Here is a 20,427-nt window from a genome sequence, read left to right as displayed (position 1 = left end):
TGGGAACATTTCAGTTGCGTTGCTGTCTATGCAGGGTCAGAGCGCTCTCAGATTCCATCAAAAATATCTTAATTTGTATTCCGAAGGTGAACAAAGGTCTTACGGGTTTGAAACGACATGAGGGTGAGTAATTAATGACAGAATTTTCATTTTTGGGTGAACTAACCCTTTAATAAATGTTCCTGGATTTTTCTATTTAAACATTCACTAGACGGACGTCTTGGACCATTGCATTCGCATCTCGCATTGTTTGCATCTGTGCTGTGTTTTTAGAATGCCATGTCAAGGTGAAAGTTGTTCAACTTTATAAAAAAACATTTTTTTTATTATTATTATTATTTCACTGCCCTGCTCCCGTGATTTTTCTTTGAAACTGGAAACTTAACCAACTTTTCTGCTGATTTAAGGCAAGTACATCAGGCTGTGAAAAAATATTAACCACTAACATCATAACCCACTTTTCATCATCCAATCATGAAGGATAAAATCAAGTCCCATTCTACATTATTTCCCGCTGGATATTCGGTTTAATTTCAAGAAAATGCACCATATTATGGTGTTGGGAATGTTAAAAAAAAGTGACAAACTATACAAAGAATAACTGATTAGCTGCAGCCCTCATTTGATCAAATTTGGTAATGCTAATGAATGGCATGTGGTAGTCAAATACTAGACACCAGTTCACTGTCCTTGTGTTCCCTTTACTGGACTGATCTCACAGAAAAAGCTGATGGTGGTGTCTCTGCTGTGTCTAGCCACAGTTCACCCAGCATCTGTAGCCCCAGCATTAAACATGACCTCTGAGATCTCCAGCAATCTCCTCCAGATAAAGAGTGCAGCACTGCATAGCTGAATCATTGATTTACTCTGAAACTCTACTGTTAGGATCCTCTGACTGAGTAAACAAACTTGTTTACTTTGACTGAAACTTGTCGCTTAAGAATAGCCAGCTGTTCCAAACTTATTACATACACCAGGAGATGCATGACAATCACACTCGATTGCAGTATAGATGGCTTCATTGATTGTCATCTGAGAGTTCTGGTTTTCCTGCACATGGTGTAAATATTATCCCAGCAGACATTTCATTTTATTGGTTCTTTCACTCTAAACCTCCACTGTATGGTACAGCATCCCAACACTTGTGAGACTAAAACCCATTATCTGTTACCTGATCAATCTGATCATTTCCTGGAGCCGAAGGGTCGTCACTGTGACCGCTGGCATCTGATTGGACCCCATTAGTGCCAGCCAATCCATCTATGAGTGCTGCTTTTCCATCATTAACATCTGCATGCTCTTGAAGAGCTGCACAGACGCATAAAGAATACTATAATTAAGCCCACTTCTTAAAGGGATAGTAAACTATCCCTTTAATTCTTATCCTAAATTGTTTGTGAGGAAAAACAGATGAGGACTTTATGTATGAGCTTCTCTCACCTTTCAATTTCTTCTGCAGGGCGGAGTTTTCAGCCTGTAGACGCAGGAGCTCAGCATCCACTGGACCAGAGGCGGGTCTTTCCAGCCCTTGACCCTCCCTCAGTCTCCGATTCTCTAATTCTAACTGCTCGATCTGAGAACATAACTGCACCAACACACCGCAACCCATCAGAAAAAAGAATAATAATGTAAACACTCAACACATAATGGGCACAAAGGTGGGGACTGTCATCTCTGTGATGTGCCACTTTTGATGAAATATAAACACTACTGCTCTAAAGTTTGGGATCAGTAAGATGTTATAATTTTGGTTTAAAGAAATTAATACTTTTATTCAGCAAGGATGCATTAAATTGATCAAAAGTGACAGTAAAGACATTTGTAATGTTACAAAAGATTTCTATTTCACACAAAAGCTGTTCTTATGAACTTTAAAAACCATCACAGTTTCCACAAAAATATTAGGTAACATAACTGTTTTCAACATTGATAATAAATGTTCTTTAAGCACCAAATCAGCATATTAAAATGATTTCTGAAGAATCATGTGACACTGAATACTGGAGTAATGTATATTGATTCTTCCATGGAAACTGTCTGCCATTTGAGTTGTAATGTTGACTAAATTGTAGCAATGTGACTACTGTGTGAGGCAAATAAGGTTCTAGTTATAAATTACTGATGTAGTTCCTGTGAGTGTGAGCAATTAGTTTCTAGTATAGTTGTGCATAAAGCTACCGGGTTCAAATGCTCATGGTCATGACAGGGGTTAAATATTGTTTGTGTGCTCAGCACCTTGGACAGCTCTTGCATGAGGGTGCTGTTCTGCAGTCTGAAGTCATCTTCCTGACTGTGTAACTTGCCCTGAAGCATTTTATTCTCATTTAGTAAGGCATCTACCTCCTGAAAATAAGAGAATAAAACAGCATGGTTAGAAGACAGAGTTTTTTCCCAAACCACTCAGGATATCATTTCGTTTTATTCGTATTCAACTAATGTCAAAAATCAAACACTGATATAAGAAGAAATCTCACCTGTGCTTTCTTGCTCTTGTTCAAAGCCTGAGGGTGAAAATGAAAAAGAAAACATTATCTAAACTAAATTGTTAACTAAAATAGAATCGATCCTAAAATACCACCAAGAGATTTTGTTTCTTCAACAGAACAGATTTGAAATAATTTAGCATCGCATCACTTGCTCACCAATGGATCCTCTGCAGTTAACGGGTGCAGTCAGAATGAGAGTCCAAACAGCTGATAAAAACATCACAATAATCCACAAACAATCCACACGACTCCAGTCCGCTTCCTCCAGTGGAAAAAGTCCATCCCCCTGTTGTCCTCTCACATCAAAATCCACCGACATATTGGTTAGAATGGTTTTGGACTGATTTTGCTTGTAAACGGTGCTTGGTCTGCGCATATTTCTCTCCTGATTCAGACAAGATGATATTTTCACTGGAGAAAGCAATATTATGGATAATGGACTTCTATATTAGCAACGGTTTACATTCTGACGGCACCCATTCACTGCAGAGGATCCATTAGTGAGCAAGTGATATAAAGATAAATCTCTCCAAATCTGTTCAGATGAACAAACTATCTAACATCTACATCTTAGCTGTACATTTAGTTCTGGAACTAAAGCGGTGCGAAAGGCCCTATAGATGGCCTGAGGGTGAATAGTTTTTGGTTGAACTATTCCTTTAAAGATGAACTGTGCAAAACTAGCATGACCAAACAAAAACTGCAAAATTGATTGTTATGAACATTTAAACACCACTTTTAGCAAACTGCTTCATTGTGCCTATTCATACAGACTTATGAATGGTTTGGCAATGCTGAGTCATGGACACAATGTATTGTCTTACATTTTGATCATTACGCTTGCAACAACACTCACAACATGACCACTGCGAGACTAGTGACTTTTTGTGTTGCAATGCATGCAAACTGTCTAGTTCACTTTAGGAAAGTATATAAGAAAAAGAAACACTAGAAGAAAAAAAAAACTGGAACAGACCAGAACAGTCAATTACTCCCAGCCCATTAAAAGAGAAGGCAAGAAAACAGCACACAAAGCAAATTCACAAGGCCTGCAGTAAAGCTTGACCTCTATCGCATGGCAATGACCTGCTGAAAAACCAAAGAAAGCCACTACCTTCTGTGCTTTGACATAGTCTTTCTCCAGGTTCGAGGTCTTCTGACGGACACTGTTGAGCTCTGCAACACAGAATAAATAAAGTTACAAAATAACTCGAAAAAACAAGGTACTAAACTCACTTCATGCAATGAAACACAAATACGTGCATTTATCACTTTTGACAGACAGCTGCACAAGCAGAAACTGCTAATGCATTTTGTTAATAATTAGCAGGACTATATAAAATAATACAAGTCAACATAATAGCCTGCATACTTGAAATTAGAGTTGTCTCTGAAAGTTCACTGATAAAAAGGGTAGGATTGCCAAATCATTCATAATGTCTTAGGATGCCGTGTTGCTTAATATAACATCTGCCTTTACTGACCAATAAGGAGATTTCAAAACTGTAAACGATGAGTAGCGCTGAAAAGTTTCCATACACTTTGAAGTTGCTGTTTTGTTTTTGCATGTTATAACTGTCAAAGTTTATTCCATAATTATGGAACTCTGCTATATTTTTATTCCATAATTCCACTTAGTATGTATCCAGGAACAGCACAAAAAATTAATCAGGGACAAAATATAAATAAATAAATAATCACATTTCAATTATTATTTCTGAAGATGTAACGTCATCTTAAAATTTCCAACATTATAAATATCTAAAGTAGAGATTCCCAAACCCTTTGACCTAAAATATTTATTTTGAAGTTAATGTAAATAATTGAACAACACATTAGCATGTTCATGGTTCACTGATCACATGGTCACATGACATGCATTTAAATATATATTTTAATTTTTAATATTTTATTACAAATCATACAATTTAGGGTTTTGTTTTAAAATCATTTATTCGTTTAAATTTTACACTCTACAGGATTGAGGTGTATGAGCAAAACATGAACTCCTTGATGTATTTTAAGCTTCTGCAAATATTTACTTTAATATATTAGGTCACATTTTCACGCCAAGTTCAATATTTATAAGTTCATACATTGTAACTTAATGCCCACTGATGCTTGAACTAGACTAAGTTCTGATTACACACAACTGGTGCAACCGGCCCCAGGCCCTCAGACAACTCAGATTTGACTGACAGAATTAGAACATCTATCTTTATATATCTTCCCCCAAGGCGTGTTCAATTATTAAATAATTTAATCAATTTGATTGTGCTCTCAGCTACCAATAAGAGAGTTACTCTCACAAATTTTTGACAGAATTAAATCCTCAAAATTCAACAGATACTCTAAAATAAAAAAATGTGACAAAGGTTGGAACAGGCTCAACAAGACATATGATTTTTAACAACAACAAATTACAATCTGCTGCATTAATGACACAAACAAGTTGGCCAGTGTTTTGAATAAGTAAAGGTTTAGGTTTACATTCTCCACTCACCTGCTGTATTTTTCCGCAACTCATCAGATAGTTGGTAGTTCTGTGTTCTCAGCTCCAAAAGCTGAGCCTGTCGACACACACATTAAAAGAGAAAGTAATAGAGCAAAACATACTATATGAGGTATATTTTTGGTAACAAGGTATTTAATATATTATTGATTATTGTAAATCAGGAATAATGACCCCCTAGACAACAAATCATCATAAAAGCATCATGCAGTCTCTTTTTACGCTATGAATCATGTTAAAACAGTGGTTTACAATGTATTAAGAGTTTATTTAGGTAATGGAAACGTTTAATTAAAGATCAAAGTGCTATGATACTGAATATTAGATGCTTCAGGAGTTGTAAACAAGATTATGCTAGAGCAAAATGAGAGCGATGTGATATTTAATAGCCTAACATTTACACGAAATACGTCTAAAGAAGTAAATATACAACCTACAAACCCTTTAATTGTGTAGAAAAGCAATAATATCAGCTGTTTGGTGTGCTAACGGTGCTAATGTTCAGTAATTACAGGTTAGCGTGCTAACAGGGTAAGCACATCTTTATTATGTCACAAACGCGTCAAAGAGCGACTATATTCAATGTCATTTCAACAAACAGTCATTTTGTTAGCTAAACGATTACATACACTAAATAAAAATATCGTAATCGTCTATTAAAATAAAATTTCGGCCTCATAACAGTTAGCTTCCAGGCTAACGGCTACAGCTAACAGAGTCCCAATCCGCTCAGATGGACATCATCGACTTCACCCATAAAATAGACCCGTTTGCACATATTCTCAACCGAAATTGCATGTAAACACGTTAACGATCTCGTATGTGCATCACATGCTGTATCAGATGTAGCGCAAATAAAGAGATTTGTACCTGCATACGGTGGAACTCCTCTTCTGACAGTGCTTGCGCCATCTTCACTACAGCAAAACACTGCTGACAGAATACAAACTCTCTCTATCTGCTATTACTGTGTTTGCTGTCAGCCTTGTATTAGCAAATTAACTCATTCTGATAAGATGAAGGTTAAAGCTGCAGCTTTCTGATGTCGCCTATCTAAACGCGTTGGCTTGCTGACAGAACCCCCACCATGAGTGATGTCTGCACCTGTCCTGTAGATGGCGCACTAACACAATGTATTCACTACTGTGGCTGTGATAACATGGGCTGTGGTTCAAAAACCTAGTGAGCTGACTACCTAGACGGCACCTGTGGGCCCCTATCCTGGTTGGTCAAAAATTAGTTACAGTTACAGATCGAGCATTCACTTAGATGTGTGAATTGAGACTACAGGAATGATTTTATGCTCTTTTGTCAGCGCAGACAATCAACGGTGACAAAATAACCATTCATATCGCATATGTATTAAAAGCAATAGCCATTTTTCTAGTGTTCTAATGTGACCTAGTTATATTATCTAAAATCCTGACTACTTCTTAACATTTTGTGTGACAGGTTGACATTTTTATGGTTGGGACTGGAAAGGAAGACGAAAAGTCTGCTTACTGCTTACTGTTGTAGGAACAGATCAAAGAACACATGATACTCTGATACGGTTTATAAGTCAATTAACTTTACTGTATCTGTAGAATAAACATCAGTAACTCTGGAGTGTCACATGAGTTAGTCATTTTTACAAGCAGTAACCAGTCAATAGTTCTGTGATATGATTTAAAGTGGCATGCATTAAAATTCATGCTGTTTTTGAATATCATTCTTTTTTTTAATAGTTGTTAAGTATCTTAGCAAAACAAACAACACATAAAAAGTAACAATAATACTTTCATGTTTTCTGTTTTATATTTCTATTTCAAATAAATGCTTTCCACAAAAAAAGCAAGAATATTAAACACCACATCTGTTTTCAACATTGATGATAAAAAAAAAATGTTTCTTGAACAGCAAAACAGCATATTCGAATGATTTCTGAAGGATTTTGTGACACTGAAGACTGGAGTAATGGCTGCCAAAAATCCAGCTTTGACGTCAAAGGAATAAATTAAATATTAAAATATATAAACATAGAAAACAGTTATTTTAAATCGTAGTAATATTTCACAATATTACGGTTTTTATTGTACTATTGAACAAATAAATTTTGGTGAGCAGAAGAGACTTCTTTCAAAAACATCAAAAATCTTGTCGCTGCCAAACGGTTCAAAGCATTATTTTTCAAAGCATGAAAAGTTGAACTGAAAAATTAACATGAATTTGAGAACTTTAACTGCATTAAAGTGGTCATATGATGTTGCTAAAAAGAACATTATTTTGTGTATTTGGTGTAATGCAATGTGTTTATGGGGTTTAAGGTTAAAAAAAAAACATTATTTTCCACATACTGTACATTATTGTTTCTCCTCTATGCCCCGCCTTTCTGAAACGCCTTTCGATTTTTACAAAGCTCATCGGTCTGAAAAGCGAGGTGTGCTCTGATTGGCCAGCCATACAGTGTGTTGTGATTGGCTGAATACCGCTAGCGTGTGATGGAAATGTTACACCCCTTACCATACTGTGTCTCCGTGTGTCCCGGCGCAATGAGACAAAACCAATAAAACCCATTACAAACAAGGCATTTGTTGCATCCAGTGGGGACATAAATACGGATTATAATGACTTATACTGTCTTTTTACGCGTTGCGTATCGCGCTGCGTAAACATAAAACCATGTCTGCATTTGTGATCGGAGAAATGACAAACAACAAGCGCTTCTCTACACTGCTCAAAACTCGCGTTTGAATCATCAGTGGCAAATCCTTCAAATGAAAACGTACTTACAGTCTGTGAGTCAGAACAGCCGGCATTGTAGTCTACTCTCCCAGGATCAGGAAACAGTCCTCCATAAAATGCGCTGCACACATCTGAATATTTGGGTTGAACTGTTCTGGAACAGTGTTGTAAATACAACTTAACCACTGATTTCTAGTCGTGTCCTCTTTTGGAAGACCAAACAAAGTAGTTTAGCTTTCACAACTGTATCTTGGTCTCTCATTGGCTGTAGGTCATCGCCGATGTGCTTTTCAGTCAGAAATCATTTCACACAGCGTGATTGTGAATCGCCGACAGCTCCAGATATTTAGCATGCCAAATATTTCACGGGCGTCGGCGACGTGTCGGCGATTCCCTCAGATCGCGTCTTTGATAATTCACACTGCGTGATTGTCACTCGCGTGAACGAGCACCGATTTGCCTCCGATGTCGGGCATTTGTCGGCGATTTCGCAAAACCTGTCGGCGAGTGAAAAATCGGGCTAAAATCGTGCAGTGTGAACTCGGCATTAGTCTTTGCAACTTTAGGGATCTTATCTATTCACAATCAGCTTGTAACACTCCAAAGAGAAAGGAAAACTTGAAATCGCATCATATGACCCCTTTAAGGAAACGCCAAGTCCACAAAAAAAGAAGACATACAGTATATTCAATGCAGCCACATTTCCCATTTCATACAGACCCACTGAATTTACCATAAAACATGGAAATAAAACAGCAACTTGTTTGTTGGGTGGTAGGTTACCCAAGGTTACAAGAGAGACAGAAGGCCAGTGTTCGATGTATCTGATCTCCCCCTGTCTGTGGAACTCCTGCCGGGCTGCAGGGCAGTGGAGTATTTTGGGAGGTGACAAATAAAGAGACGCTCCTCTTCCTTTTTGATCCATCGCAGCAGTTTAGTGAGTTCACTGATAGCTGATTTCTTAGTGACGAGTGGAATAAAGCAGGCGTACATCTCAAACTTGCTACCTGCAAAAAAGAGACAGTTTAGAAAATACATACAGTATATAATGTAAATATTATACAGTATATACTGCACACTACCATTTAAAAGTTTGGGATTGGTACGATGTTTTCGAAAAAAGTCTCTTGCTCACCAAGGCTGCATTCATTTGATCAAAAATACAGTAAAAACAGTAATATTGTGAAATATTATTGCAATTTAAAATAACAGTTTTCTATTTGAATGAATTTTTAAATGCAATTGAATCTTCTGATTGTAAAGCTAAATTTTCAGCATCAGTCTTCAGATCCTTCAGAAATCATTCTAATATGCTGATCTGGCGTTCAAGAAACATTTCTTATTATCATCAATGTTGAAAACAGTGGTGCTGCTTAATTTTTATTATTATTTTTTAATTTCTTCTTGAGCAATGGTCAACTCTGATTTCTTGTTGAACTTTTTAAACCCAGAACATCCTGATCTACTGAAGTTGTCTTGATTCTGAAAACATACCCAGGCCAGCAGAGTTTCTTCGCCTGCAGAATGGTAGACAGGCACGTGCACAGGTAGGGCTCAACCTGTGCAGAGCACATGCCCTTTTTGCCCTTACACTCCAAATTGCCCTTTTTTGTGTGTGTTTTTTCTTCTTCTTCAATAAATCAATGCTATTGGTCACCCTTTACGTCTGTCTGTCTGTTTTAGAAATATTTAGCCAATGAAAGGTATTAAAAAGAGCTTGTGACTGAAAGGTATTATAAAGAGTTTGTGACTAAATCTTGTTGGCTCCGCTCAAACTGCCAGTAAAAACCTCATAACTCCACACCCTCTATCTTCACTGAATGAACTGAAGTTCCACAGCAACTGAATGAAGTCTTGCAAGGGTAGCCTAAATAAAGATCTTGTTGTTTGAATAATTACAGCGTTTTCTTTACACAAGAAACACTGTCTATAAAGGCTCATATTTTATGTATTTGAGGCCTGAGACATGACTGGAAAGAGAGGGCTAGCATTTGCCATCTAGTCATTAAATAGCATATAGCTACTAGCCTGTGCATACAGTAGCATTTCATCTTTTATAAAAATGAGATTTTGGCCAAATGTATTTTACAACAGGAAAAAACTGAGCGCATAGCTACAACAAACTCTGTAACCTGTTGATGAAAACGTAACGTGATGTTGCCGTTTTAATGACGGACAAAATGCATATTTGCACACATTCGCTGGTCAAAAACCCCTTAACTGCATTTGAGTTTGACACAAAGCGACTGAGTGATCCTCGTCATCTAGGTAAAATATATTTCTAATAAATTTCTTCTTTGATTTATGATTGCTGATACACTTAATTTATGAACATTTAATCATTATATGGTCGCATGGTTAATTCATGTTTACACTGTTAATATGCACGTATTCGCTAGCTAGCTATATTTTTCCTATTCTATAGGCCTACTCTCCGCTCGTCTTCACATGTACATGTACATGTAAAACTTGGTTTTATCAGATCACTGTGAAATCTTTATATTTTATCATGCAGAATGTAATATATTTACATTATATATATTACATATCTAAAAAATATTTTTATTCAAACGTATTTTTATTGAAATTTGTGTGTGCAAAGCAGAGAAAAAATTGTGTGCGTGTGTGTGTATATATATATATATATATATATACTGTATATATATATATATATCCTCAAAATATTGGATGAGAATAGAAATTCGTAGTACAAACATAAAACAACGCCAATATTATAAAATATAACATTAAAAAGTGTATAAATCACTCGTTTTTCTAAAGAAAGTCTGTCCAACAGCGACACCAGCAGGTAAAGTTACAGCAGGACTCCGCGTCTCTCTCGCCTCCCCTAAGCCCATTGAGTTTTAACAGACCAACTAAAGCAGGGGTAGGCAACATTGGTCCTGGAGTGCCGATGTCCTGTGCAGAGTTTAGCTCTAACCCTAATCAAACACACCTGAACAAGCTAATTAAGGTCTTCAGGATTACTAAGGCTACAGGCAGGTGAGGTTTTTTTTCAGGGTTGGAGCTAAACTCTGCAGGACATTAGCACTCCAGGACCGACGTTGCCTACCCCTGAACTAAAGCATGCTGTGGGGGTAATTGAGAATGAATGGGGGAAAATCACATGAGAGGAGACAATGCCTTCATCATGATATGATTGGATATGACTGGCTATGTTCAGCTGTGATTGGTTTATGCAAAATCCTGTCTCTTGTGTTCATGCGCGTTCCATGTTTGGCATTAATGGGAAGACTCATTTTAAACAACTCATACATTTAAATATAACCACTTTGTTACGTCAAAATAAGACTTAAAATGGTCTGAAAACTTGATCTGTGGGAGTTTTTGGTGAGTAATCAGCTTGTTTAAATTTAATCTCTGTCTGTGACTAATATTTACTGAGCTTTGATGACTGATGAACCGAATAATTCAAAAATAGTTAAAAGTTAACTATTAAAAAGATAGCTGAACATAAGTTCACAAATAAAATATATAGTTTAAATTGTTACTGCCTTGAGTTCTTTTGGAATAAACGTGAAATGCTTACACTAACTTAGATAGCTGAACATAAGTTCACAAATAAAATATATAGTTTAAATTGTTACTGCCTTGAGTTCTTTTGGAATAAACGTGAAATGCTTAAAAACACTAACTTGATGAGATTCATACTTGGCTTTAATAAACAGAATATTGATTCATATTCTATAATATTGATGTAAAAAAATAGAACTGTTTTTGTTGTTGTTTTCTGGTAGTGTAAGTAATGTTTATTTAACCAAGAACATGTGACTGAGACAAGAATTGACATTTGATTTAAAAAAAAAAAAAAGGACTTCGCCTCCTCATTTCAAAATACCACCGCACACCACTGAGATATATATATACCAGTGGTGTGGGAGGGGGGGGTGTGCCCTTCTTTAGTTTCAGCACTTGCCCCTCAAAAGGTCTGTGCACGGCCCTGATGGTAGATGAGTTTAAGCGGCCGTGATGTACTGTGGATACGATAGTGCATGTTGCGATACAGATCCAGCAGGCGTATCCTCTCTTCCTGGCTTCTGTATGCCACCTCCATCTCTGGGCTGAGTGAAGCGACATAAGAAAATGGCATCATATAGCATGCTTATAGAGTGTTTTGTTGATTACAACACATACATTATTCACTAAGACATGTGGCCTGGTCATACCACCTACATTATTATAGTGGCAGAGATGTGTCTTGTGAAAACATACATAGACTGTCAATGCAAACCAGATGATCAGTCAATTTGAGAGAGACACAGTTTAAACCACAGACTGTTTCCACACATCATGTGGTCTTTGATGCTTCAATCTAATCATTCGGTTGGCCTTATTTGCTTGCATTTTTGCATAAAAGGCACCTCGCAGCTGTGTCCGCTCAGGGTCTCAAACATCTCAGCATCATTTCAGCAATGTGATTAGCCGAATCAAGTGCTTACTGTTGCAGAATTCATGGCAAAGTGGTCTAATCTTTCACAGAATGTGGAAATCCTGGCTTATAGGCCATCATTTATCAGGACTTGAGAGCCACCTGGTGTTTCTGAAGGCAAAAAGAACCATTGATTCAGATAAATGAGTCAAAACACTAATGATTTGTGTAAACGTCAGATCTGAATACTCCCTGCTCTTCAGAAGACTTTTTGACCAGGATTCTACTCTTATTTTTTATTATTGTCATAGCCTTTAATTAATTAATGTTAACTAGCATTAAATAGGTTTGAAATTAAATATAATTAAATTACATTATTTAATTTTGCTATTGTTAACTTAATATTTTCTGTCCACAAGGCCTAGGCAACGTCAACTGAAGAAGAAAGTAATTTCAGAGGCAGACCAACTTATTACATTTTCATGGAAGTCAATGAAGGCGAACATTTTTTGAATTTCGATGATGAATTGTGCACAATAAATCCATGAACATGTATTAAAAAAGTAAATGGTATATTTTGATTTCATATTGACATTGAATGACGCTTTGTAAGCTACTCACCATGTGAACTGAGGGAGCTTGCGATGGTGGTCTAGCACTTTTGAGGGCTTGTTCAGGAAGTGCTTAAGATTAGCTACACCGATATCATCAACATTGTACAACTGAGTGTTTGCCACCCACTGCAAGGCATTCTGGGATGCGAAAGCTTCCTCAATTTTCCTATTGCACTCTGCCATGGCATAAAATGCTTCTTTATCTGTAGACAGAAGAACAAGGCATACACATTCAGGAGGGTCTAGATACGCCACATAAGCATAAAAGTAGATTGTGATTGAACAGAGGCAGGCAGATGGGCGTCCATATCTCTCCAGCCTGAAAAGCAGAGGAGGCCCTGATCACATTGAAGAGGAGATGAAGGTCATTGGGTTTTAGTCTAGCGTCTTCCAAAACCGTCTTCTCCTGAACAATGGAGACAAGTCGGTTGTTGGCAATGAGAAAAGAGAAGACCAGATTCGGGGTGATGGCTTTCTGTAGGATGTGACTGAGAGCGTCTCTGGAAGAGGATGGCAGAGGCAGGCATTGGACGGCTGACAACATGAAGCCAGGATCAGAATCCATGACACCGAGAAGGCCGTCCAGAACCTTCTCCGAGCCAAACAGCAGACGCCGCAGGTCAAAGTTCCTCAAAGATGCGGTTTATGCTGGCCTGCGTGAACATGCTGACTATCTGATGATAAACATGGAGGAGCTCGCTGCGCAGCTGCTGCTCAGACTGGCGAGTGGCAGACACGGATACAAGCACCAGTGGACCCTTCTGCAAAAAGACCACCGTATGCTCATTTGAGGGAAACAGAGGGAAAGAACAGAGTAATATTAGCTGTTGTCTGTCATTATTATATATATATATGTAAAAATGCTTATTATAAAAATTTTCAAAATTGAAAACGAGTCAAAAATAATTGATATATGTATAGACCCTAATTACATGCAGAATGTAAAGATCCCATGTAATCTTTCCTGTGTTGACATAAGTTTTTCACATAAGTTTATGATGTTTAAAATTTAATTTTCTTTGATGCAAAGATGAATTTTCAGCAGCCATTAGTTTACTGCATCACAAGTTTCGTTAGAAATCATTCTAATATGCTGATCTGGTGCAAAAAAAAAAAAAACATTTATTACTATTATCAATGTTGAAAACAGTTGCTTAATATTTTTGTGGAATCTGTGATGCATTTTTGTCAGGATTCTTTGATGATTAGAAAGTTCAAAAGAACACCATTTATTTAAAAAAAAAATTTTTGTAATAGTCTTTACTGTCATTTTTGATCAATTTAATGCATCCCATAGTATACAGTATTTAAGAGATTAAATGGCTTAATCCCTTAAATATTTTATATAATTTATATAAGATTAAATAAAATATTTTATGTTGTCCAAGAAAGAAAAATACTGTAAATTTAAAATATGTTAAATATAACTTGTTTATACACTAAATTTCAATTTAAATATGAACTTTAACATTAACCATATATTGAAAGAAGCAAAAGCCATCCTGTATTACTTTCAAAGAAAGTTTTAAAGAAATTTACAACCTGAACCTTTTTTTAAGTTCTTTTGTTCTTCAGTAATTTCCTTTTGTTGTTGTTGTCAAACTAAGTTGCTGCAAAGAACCTTTATTTTTTTTAAAAGACAACTATCAGACAGTTTAAAAAACCTAAATGAAGATGGTGGATCTCACCTGAAAAAATAGATTGAATCATGTTGCCTTCAGCCTGGACAAAGGAGACCAGCGCCATCATGACACTTTGGTGGAGGAGAGGGCTTCCTCGTTGCCATAGCGTGAGTAGATGGGCTTCCCTGCCTCGCTCAGCACAAACACATGCTTCCTGTGTTGCCTCCAACTCTCTGACATTATATCTTCATTCCTATAAGTCAGACCTGGCTGGGACATCCACAGCACAACCTGCCAAGGGGTCCTTTTTCTGTCCATTGAGGTTTGCCTGGGCCAAGCTAGATGGAAACTTACCAGTCTCCTCTATTAAAGTGTCCTCAGGTTGAAACTCCCAGCTTCCTCTATTGTTACTCCTTTGCATGTTGTCTGTTTCTCATTTCCCTCAAAGCGAGAATCTTTTGGACTTGGTGTTTTTTTTTTAGTTTTAAGGGTGAAAACACTCGTTCTATTGATGTCAAACAATGGATCTCTGTGGCTCTCCATTACTCAGTCTGGAATCCCAGAGGTTATCACATGATGCCTAGGGATCAGAGAGCGGTTAAAACCGTGTAATAGGATGAATATGATGCTTCATCTCTTGCTGAAAGAATTATTTCTAACTGGTCTGTGGCAGTGCTGATTTAGAGGAGGTTCAAGTGGGACATGAAACTGGTTGAATGATAAAGCTGTGTCAAAATAGTGTGCAAAGTCTAAAAAAATAGAAATAATGATTTGTGATCATTCTTTGGTCCATAGAACAAAATAAAAGCTGAATGATTCACATAGCATCACAGTTAACATGCCAATTGATAAATAAACTCCCAGAGACATATGAAATATTTACCATAGTAAACATAGGCCTAATGCCAAAATACCATTACTGCTGTGACATTCTTTTGCTGAAGTGTAATACAATCAAACTGCTAAAAATATTTTACTGAATCTCAAAATGTATGACTGATTGACAATGGTGGTTAACATTCAGTTGTTAATATCACAAGCCTTTACTCTTTTTTTTTTTTTTTGCAGAACAAAACTTTGGGTTTGTCTCTGTCTAAATGATTAGCGATCTACAACAGAAAGCGGATCAGTAGCCTACTGTTAAGCGCAACGTTTTCACTATGTGGGAAGTTCCTGCTTGGTTCTTACAAGTTTGGAAATCGTAATTGTGACATGCGGTGCATTCAAGTGGTTGTGGTCGTTGGACAGCCTATTTCTCTTTCTTTTCCAGTTTCCTATAAAGACAGGAATGATTTAGCACTAATGCAACATAATGAAGCGCAAAAGATGTGCATTGTGTGACTGTAATCGATTATTTAACTGTTTTTATTGTAGCGTTTTTCTGCTGCCACAAAGGCTGATGGGATATGTAGTTTATGTTCACAAGACTGAGCTGAATGAGAGCGTAGTTTCTCCCTAGTCCCTACAGCTACAGGTAAGGTTCTGACAGCGGATTGGCTGGAATGATAAAATAGGCGTGGCGACGGCTGATGATTGACACACCGCCGTACATGAAGGTGACCAACAAAAATATCAGCGGGAGAAACTTCCCTCTGTCAGTTTTGCTGTCTGGATAACTTTACAAACACGGAAACAGAGCAGTTCTCCTGCAAACGATCGTATATTAATAGTTAAGATTGTACAAGGAGTCGAGTATCAAGAAAATGACGGAGTAGGATGCTGGAGAGCGTGATTATACGGTGATGGAAGCGCACCTGTTGAGGTTTGTGGAGCGGATCCGCTGTCTGTCCGACCGTGACAGCAGTGGAGACCAGCTCATCTCCACCGAGTTCAACGTAAGTCCTAAACTTTTACACGTCCTTTTTAGTTAAATATATACAATTGACTCTTCTTCATATTATTTAACAGGTCATATCAGTTCAAATACCATAGTATTACCATGTTTTTGGATACAGTCATTATATTACTCAAAGTACCGAAAAACCACACTTGTCAAAATGTCTTTTTAACAACCTTCTCTTTGTGAAATACTTTGTTTGAAAAGTGTGATTTGTGCTATCTTTTTTGGTCCCATGGTAATGCTGTTTTTGGACACTACTTTGATGTTCTATGAACACTTATGAACACAAAATAATGTGTTGATACTATAGTACAGTGATGATATTACCATACTTTGGTATATAAATGGTACATAGCCTATATGTGGCACTCTCAGGTACTTCTAAGAATGTTATATGATTTTTACATGGTGCATGTCAAAAGCATTGTAGCTATTACCTTGGTACTTCTTTGTAAGTGAAGTACCTTGGAGTATTATGTAAATACCATGATATATGATTATGGGTGTCATTCAGTTCCACCAACACTGTGTCATGGCATTACCATGGTTTTTAGATGTCGTACTTGTGTATGTCGTGTGTTTTTTCATGATTGCAGTATTATGGTATTCTTTGAAGTACCTTGGGCTATCATCTAAATACCATGGTTTATATGGTAATCAAAGTTCCTTGGGATTACCATCATATGCTGTATCAGGCCTATACCGTGGTACTATCACAGTACGTTTTTGTGTATTTGAAAATATATGGCAAATATATATAAAACAACATTTCCAACTACATGAATGTGCATTTTTAATCTTATTGTTACTAATTTTATTAGTGAGAATTATTCTTAAGTGTTTTTAGCAAATTGCTAATTTGCATGTGTTTGCAAATGAGTTGTTACTGCAGGCTAGATTACAAAAATGTCACACAACATTTGCATGAGCAACAGTAAACAGAGGTGAAAGATCTCACTGCTGATTCCATTCAAGCTTTTTTGACACTTAAACAGGGAACATTTTCAGAACGTTCTGACAAGTTTTTCCTCAAATTGATGAACAAGCGTTCTTCCAGTGATGTTAAAGGGGTCATATGATGCGATTTCAAGTTTTCCTTTCTCTTTGGAGTGTTACAAGCTGATTGTGCATAGATAAGATCCCTGAAGTTGCAAAGACTAAAGTCTCAAAACCAAAGAGATATTCTTTATCAAAGTTAAGACTCGTCCACGCCCCCCTAAAATGCCTCGTTTAAACACGCCCCCACATGTCTACGTCACGATGTGGAAATATTTGCGTAATGTCGCCCAAATGTTCATGCAAAGAAAGAAGGCGTGGTTTCAGTAACAGCAGTTAGTGTTGAAGCAGCATGTCAGAGAGACGCTGTGTGTTTCTAGGCGAAAGCAAAAGCACTTTATTTGGCCTTCCGAAAGTAGATGCATTTAGGAATCTTTAAGATCACTTACAACAGAACAGCAATGCATTTTATGGACGACCCTACAACAACTAAACATATTTAATAAAAAAAAGCCATTTGAAATTAGAACTAACCACTGCATTTTAATCACGATACAAACAAAGATACAAAGATAAAACCTGCATGAAACAAAAACAGACAGGCTGAATGAGAACGCAAATTCACTCTCTGACAGCAGTTGGTGGTTATGAATCAGCAATGATAAGAGGGGAAAAAATGCCATCGAAACTTTTGTGAAGTCAGTTCCCTTCAGAAATACATTCATATAAACCCCAACCCCAATATTTATATTTTTCTTCTGAACAGTGAGCTTGCTGTACCTGTACAGTATTTTCTCTGTGCGTGTCTGTTAATTTTAGGCCATGCTTGCAAGAGATAAACCCTTGAACTTTTATTTTGGCAGAAACTTCAGTTAAACTTTTATTTTGGCGGAAAACTCCAGCTTCTGTGAAAACAGGTTTAGAAACATTACTAATTTAAAGAAATACTGTAAAAAATACTGTGAACATTTGCCCATTAAAATGTTGAAAATTATGCATTCCTAAACACGCCTGTGGCGGGCCGCCACAGTCTAGTTAATGAATGGGAAACACTGGCTACTAATTCAACAGTGTAATTACTGTAGATTACTGTTGTAATTACTCTCTCTTAAAAAGTATTCTATGACTTATTAATTACTTTCTAAATCCCATTACAAACAATTTCCAAAAAGAGGACAGTGGGTGCGGACAGGGCGGGGGGCTGGGGTGTGGTTTGTTGGTGGTTAAAGTAGTGCCCAAAGTAGCGCAATATCCCAAATATCAAAACTCAAAATATGTCATTTCCATACCTGAAATACATATTTTATAGTCACTGTTATGCATATTTATAAAAAAACGCAGCTAAAAAGCTTCAGTGGCCCTCCTTCACAAAACTTAACATCCAGCACAGTTTTATCATAGAATGCAAAATGTTTCAATACAAGTATTTCAGTCAAATGTAATTTATGTAACATTTCAAACCGTTAACCCACGGGGGGAAATAAACCCACGGCAACAGTTTAAAAGCAGCCCAATTCCATGGGGGGAAAAAATGTGGAAATGACAACCCTGCATCCAACACTGACAGATGGCTGACAGATCATGCTGGAGGATTTGCTGCTCAACAGATCCTGAGCTCATTGACAAATATCTGATCTTCCTTTACACAGAGCGTGCATGATCGCGAAATCGAAAGTGAAAGTGAACAGCCAGCGCCCATTCAAAAGAGATTTAAATACTCGGCTTATTGATAACGAATCCCTGATGCGCGAAAATTATATGCAATGGACACAAAAATCATGGGAGCGCGCGATAATGGTCAGAAATTCAGCGGGAGCGGGATTAAGAAAACAGTCCCTCGCAGGGCTCTTATACAAAACCGCACACACTGAATGGCGACTGTAGAAAGCAAAAACCGAATCCCAGACATTTTGGGCGATTTAGAAATCCCGGCCGGACGCAAGGTCCAAAAAGAATGTCCGGGAAAAAGAGGACGTATGGTCACCCTATTTTATATAGAATTGTTCTATAGTCTGTACAGTATTTAATGCAATTACTGAAGTAACTGTAATTAAATTACAAAAAAAAGAGTAATCCCTTACTTCACTTTCTCAAGGGAAAAGTAATTAAATTACAGTAGTAAATTACTTAGTAAAGCATTACAACCAACACTGATCAGAAATAATGTTTTCATAACTTAATTAAAGCATTTTTTTTTGTAAGAACACATTTTTTAAATAACATATTTTTCTAAACTGGTGGGATCAGAGCCAGAGCATCATATATACAGTCAGACCTAGGTTTTGCCGAAGTATCTGTTGCTTTTTGACACATTTGGCTACATTAGTAAAAGTAAGAGGGCATTTATGACCAGCATGATCTACAGTTCCTCATTTCGTTTCTCAGTTATTAACTACGGGCAGCATTCAGAGACAGAAGTTGAAGCCTCTGTGGAAAAAAAAACAAACACTTGAGACTGTAGTGCATGTGGTGAAAGGGGCAGAAATGGGTTGTGATGCTCTGTGGCTTCATTGGCGGAGACCTAACCGAGAGCATTGCGTTGAAAATAGCACATGTGTGCTGCTGATCTCTTCTGCTTTTAGAGAATGGAAGTAAAACAGACAGCAGTTTTAGGTCATGAAAATTTAGCTGTCTGTATTTACAGATATTTATAACCTGTCTGTTTGTTTGAGAATAATTGAAGGTAGGCCTGTCACGATAGCAACTTTTTGTTGTGCGATATATTGCCCCAGAAATAATTGCGATAAGCAATATTATTGTCATTTTAAAGACCATTTTATGCCCCTGAATATATAATCATAATGTAACAGCATAATAATGCGAGAAGGCCTACACACTTCCAAATGACAACAAACTTTTCATTTTTAAGAATATTTAGATCATGGAAATTAAGTATCAAAATATTAGATACCTTAAAAAACCCGAATAAATAGTAAATAAAAAATTTCTACCAAAAAGTGCAAAGTAACAAGAAACAAAAAAAATGCACAAAGAACTTGTATGGAGATTTTTCCATCTACAGATTTTTCCCTGACCTTCTTTTCTCTGTAATTTAAGGGTGCACACTATTGCTGAAAAACACCATCACTACTTAGCATTCAGATGTCCGTATATGCACAAAGGCACCGATCCCTAAACAAGACCACATCTGCAGATGAAACTTTTTTTGTAGCATTTTTAAAATTTGAACTAGCACCTCATGACGACACCACGTTATGTACAAGAAGCTGCAAAAGACACAGG

The 20,427-nt window shown here is 37.0% G+C and overlaps 2 protein-coding genes and 1 pseudogene across 6 annotated transcripts in view; 1 reads left to right on the top strand and 2 right to left on the bottom strand.

Annotated features, from left to right (window-relative positions):
- Positions 1-6,102, bottom strand: part of LOC107734529 (GRIP1-associated protein 1-like) — a 46,975-nt gene extending 40,873 nt beyond the window's left edge. For all 4 annotated transcript variants that reach the window (XM_016546508.1, XM_016546507.1, XM_016546505.1 and 1 more), the window contains exons 1-7: positions 5,869-6,102; positions 4,990-5,056; positions 3,601-3,662; positions 2,475-2,501; positions 2,236-2,343; positions 1,441-1,585; positions 1,172-1,308 (exon numbers count right to left, since the gene is read on the bottom strand). In XM_016546508.1, the coding sequence (XP_016401994.1) occupies positions 1,172-1,308; positions 1,441-1,585; positions 2,236-2,343; positions 2,475-2,501; positions 3,601-3,662; positions 4,990-5,056; positions 5,869-5,910 (588 nt within the window). In that variant the 5' untranslated portion in view covers positions 5,911-6,102. The remainder of the gene's footprint in view (positions 1-1,171; positions 1,309-1,440; positions 1,586-2,235; positions 2,344-2,474; positions 2,502-3,600; positions 3,663-4,989; positions 5,057-5,868) is intronic.
- A 2,409-nt stretch (positions 6,103-8,511) lies between these two features.
- On the bottom strand, positions 8,512-14,769 carry LOC107734502 (vacuolar fusion protein MON1 homolog B-like; annotated as a pseudogene).
- Positions 14,770-15,899: 1,130 nt separating this feature from the next.
- Positions 15,900-20,427, top strand: part of LOC107734536 (tyrosine-protein phosphatase non-receptor type 18-like) — a 26,341-nt gene continuing 21,813 nt past the window's right edge. For both annotated transcript variants that reach the window (XM_016546524.1, XM_016546523.1), the window contains exon 1: positions 15,900-16,183. In XM_016546524.1, the coding sequence (XP_016402010.1) occupies positions 16,091-16,183 (93 nt within the window). In that variant the 5' untranslated portion in view covers positions 15,900-16,090. The remainder of the gene's footprint in view (positions 16,184-20,427) is intronic.

This window comes from Sinocyclocheilus rhinocerous, unplaced genomic scaffold, assembly GCF_001515625.1.
Source record: "Sinocyclocheilus rhinocerous isolate Xijiao unplaced genomic scaffold, SAMN03320098_v1.1 scaffold99, whole genome shotgun sequence".
NCBI lineage: Eukaryota > Metazoa > Chordata > Actinopteri > Cypriniformes > Cyprinidae > Sinocyclocheilus > Sinocyclocheilus rhinocerous.
The sequence above is the reverse complement of the archived record's forward strand: the minus strand, read 5'-3'. Positions and strand labels throughout refer to the sequence as shown.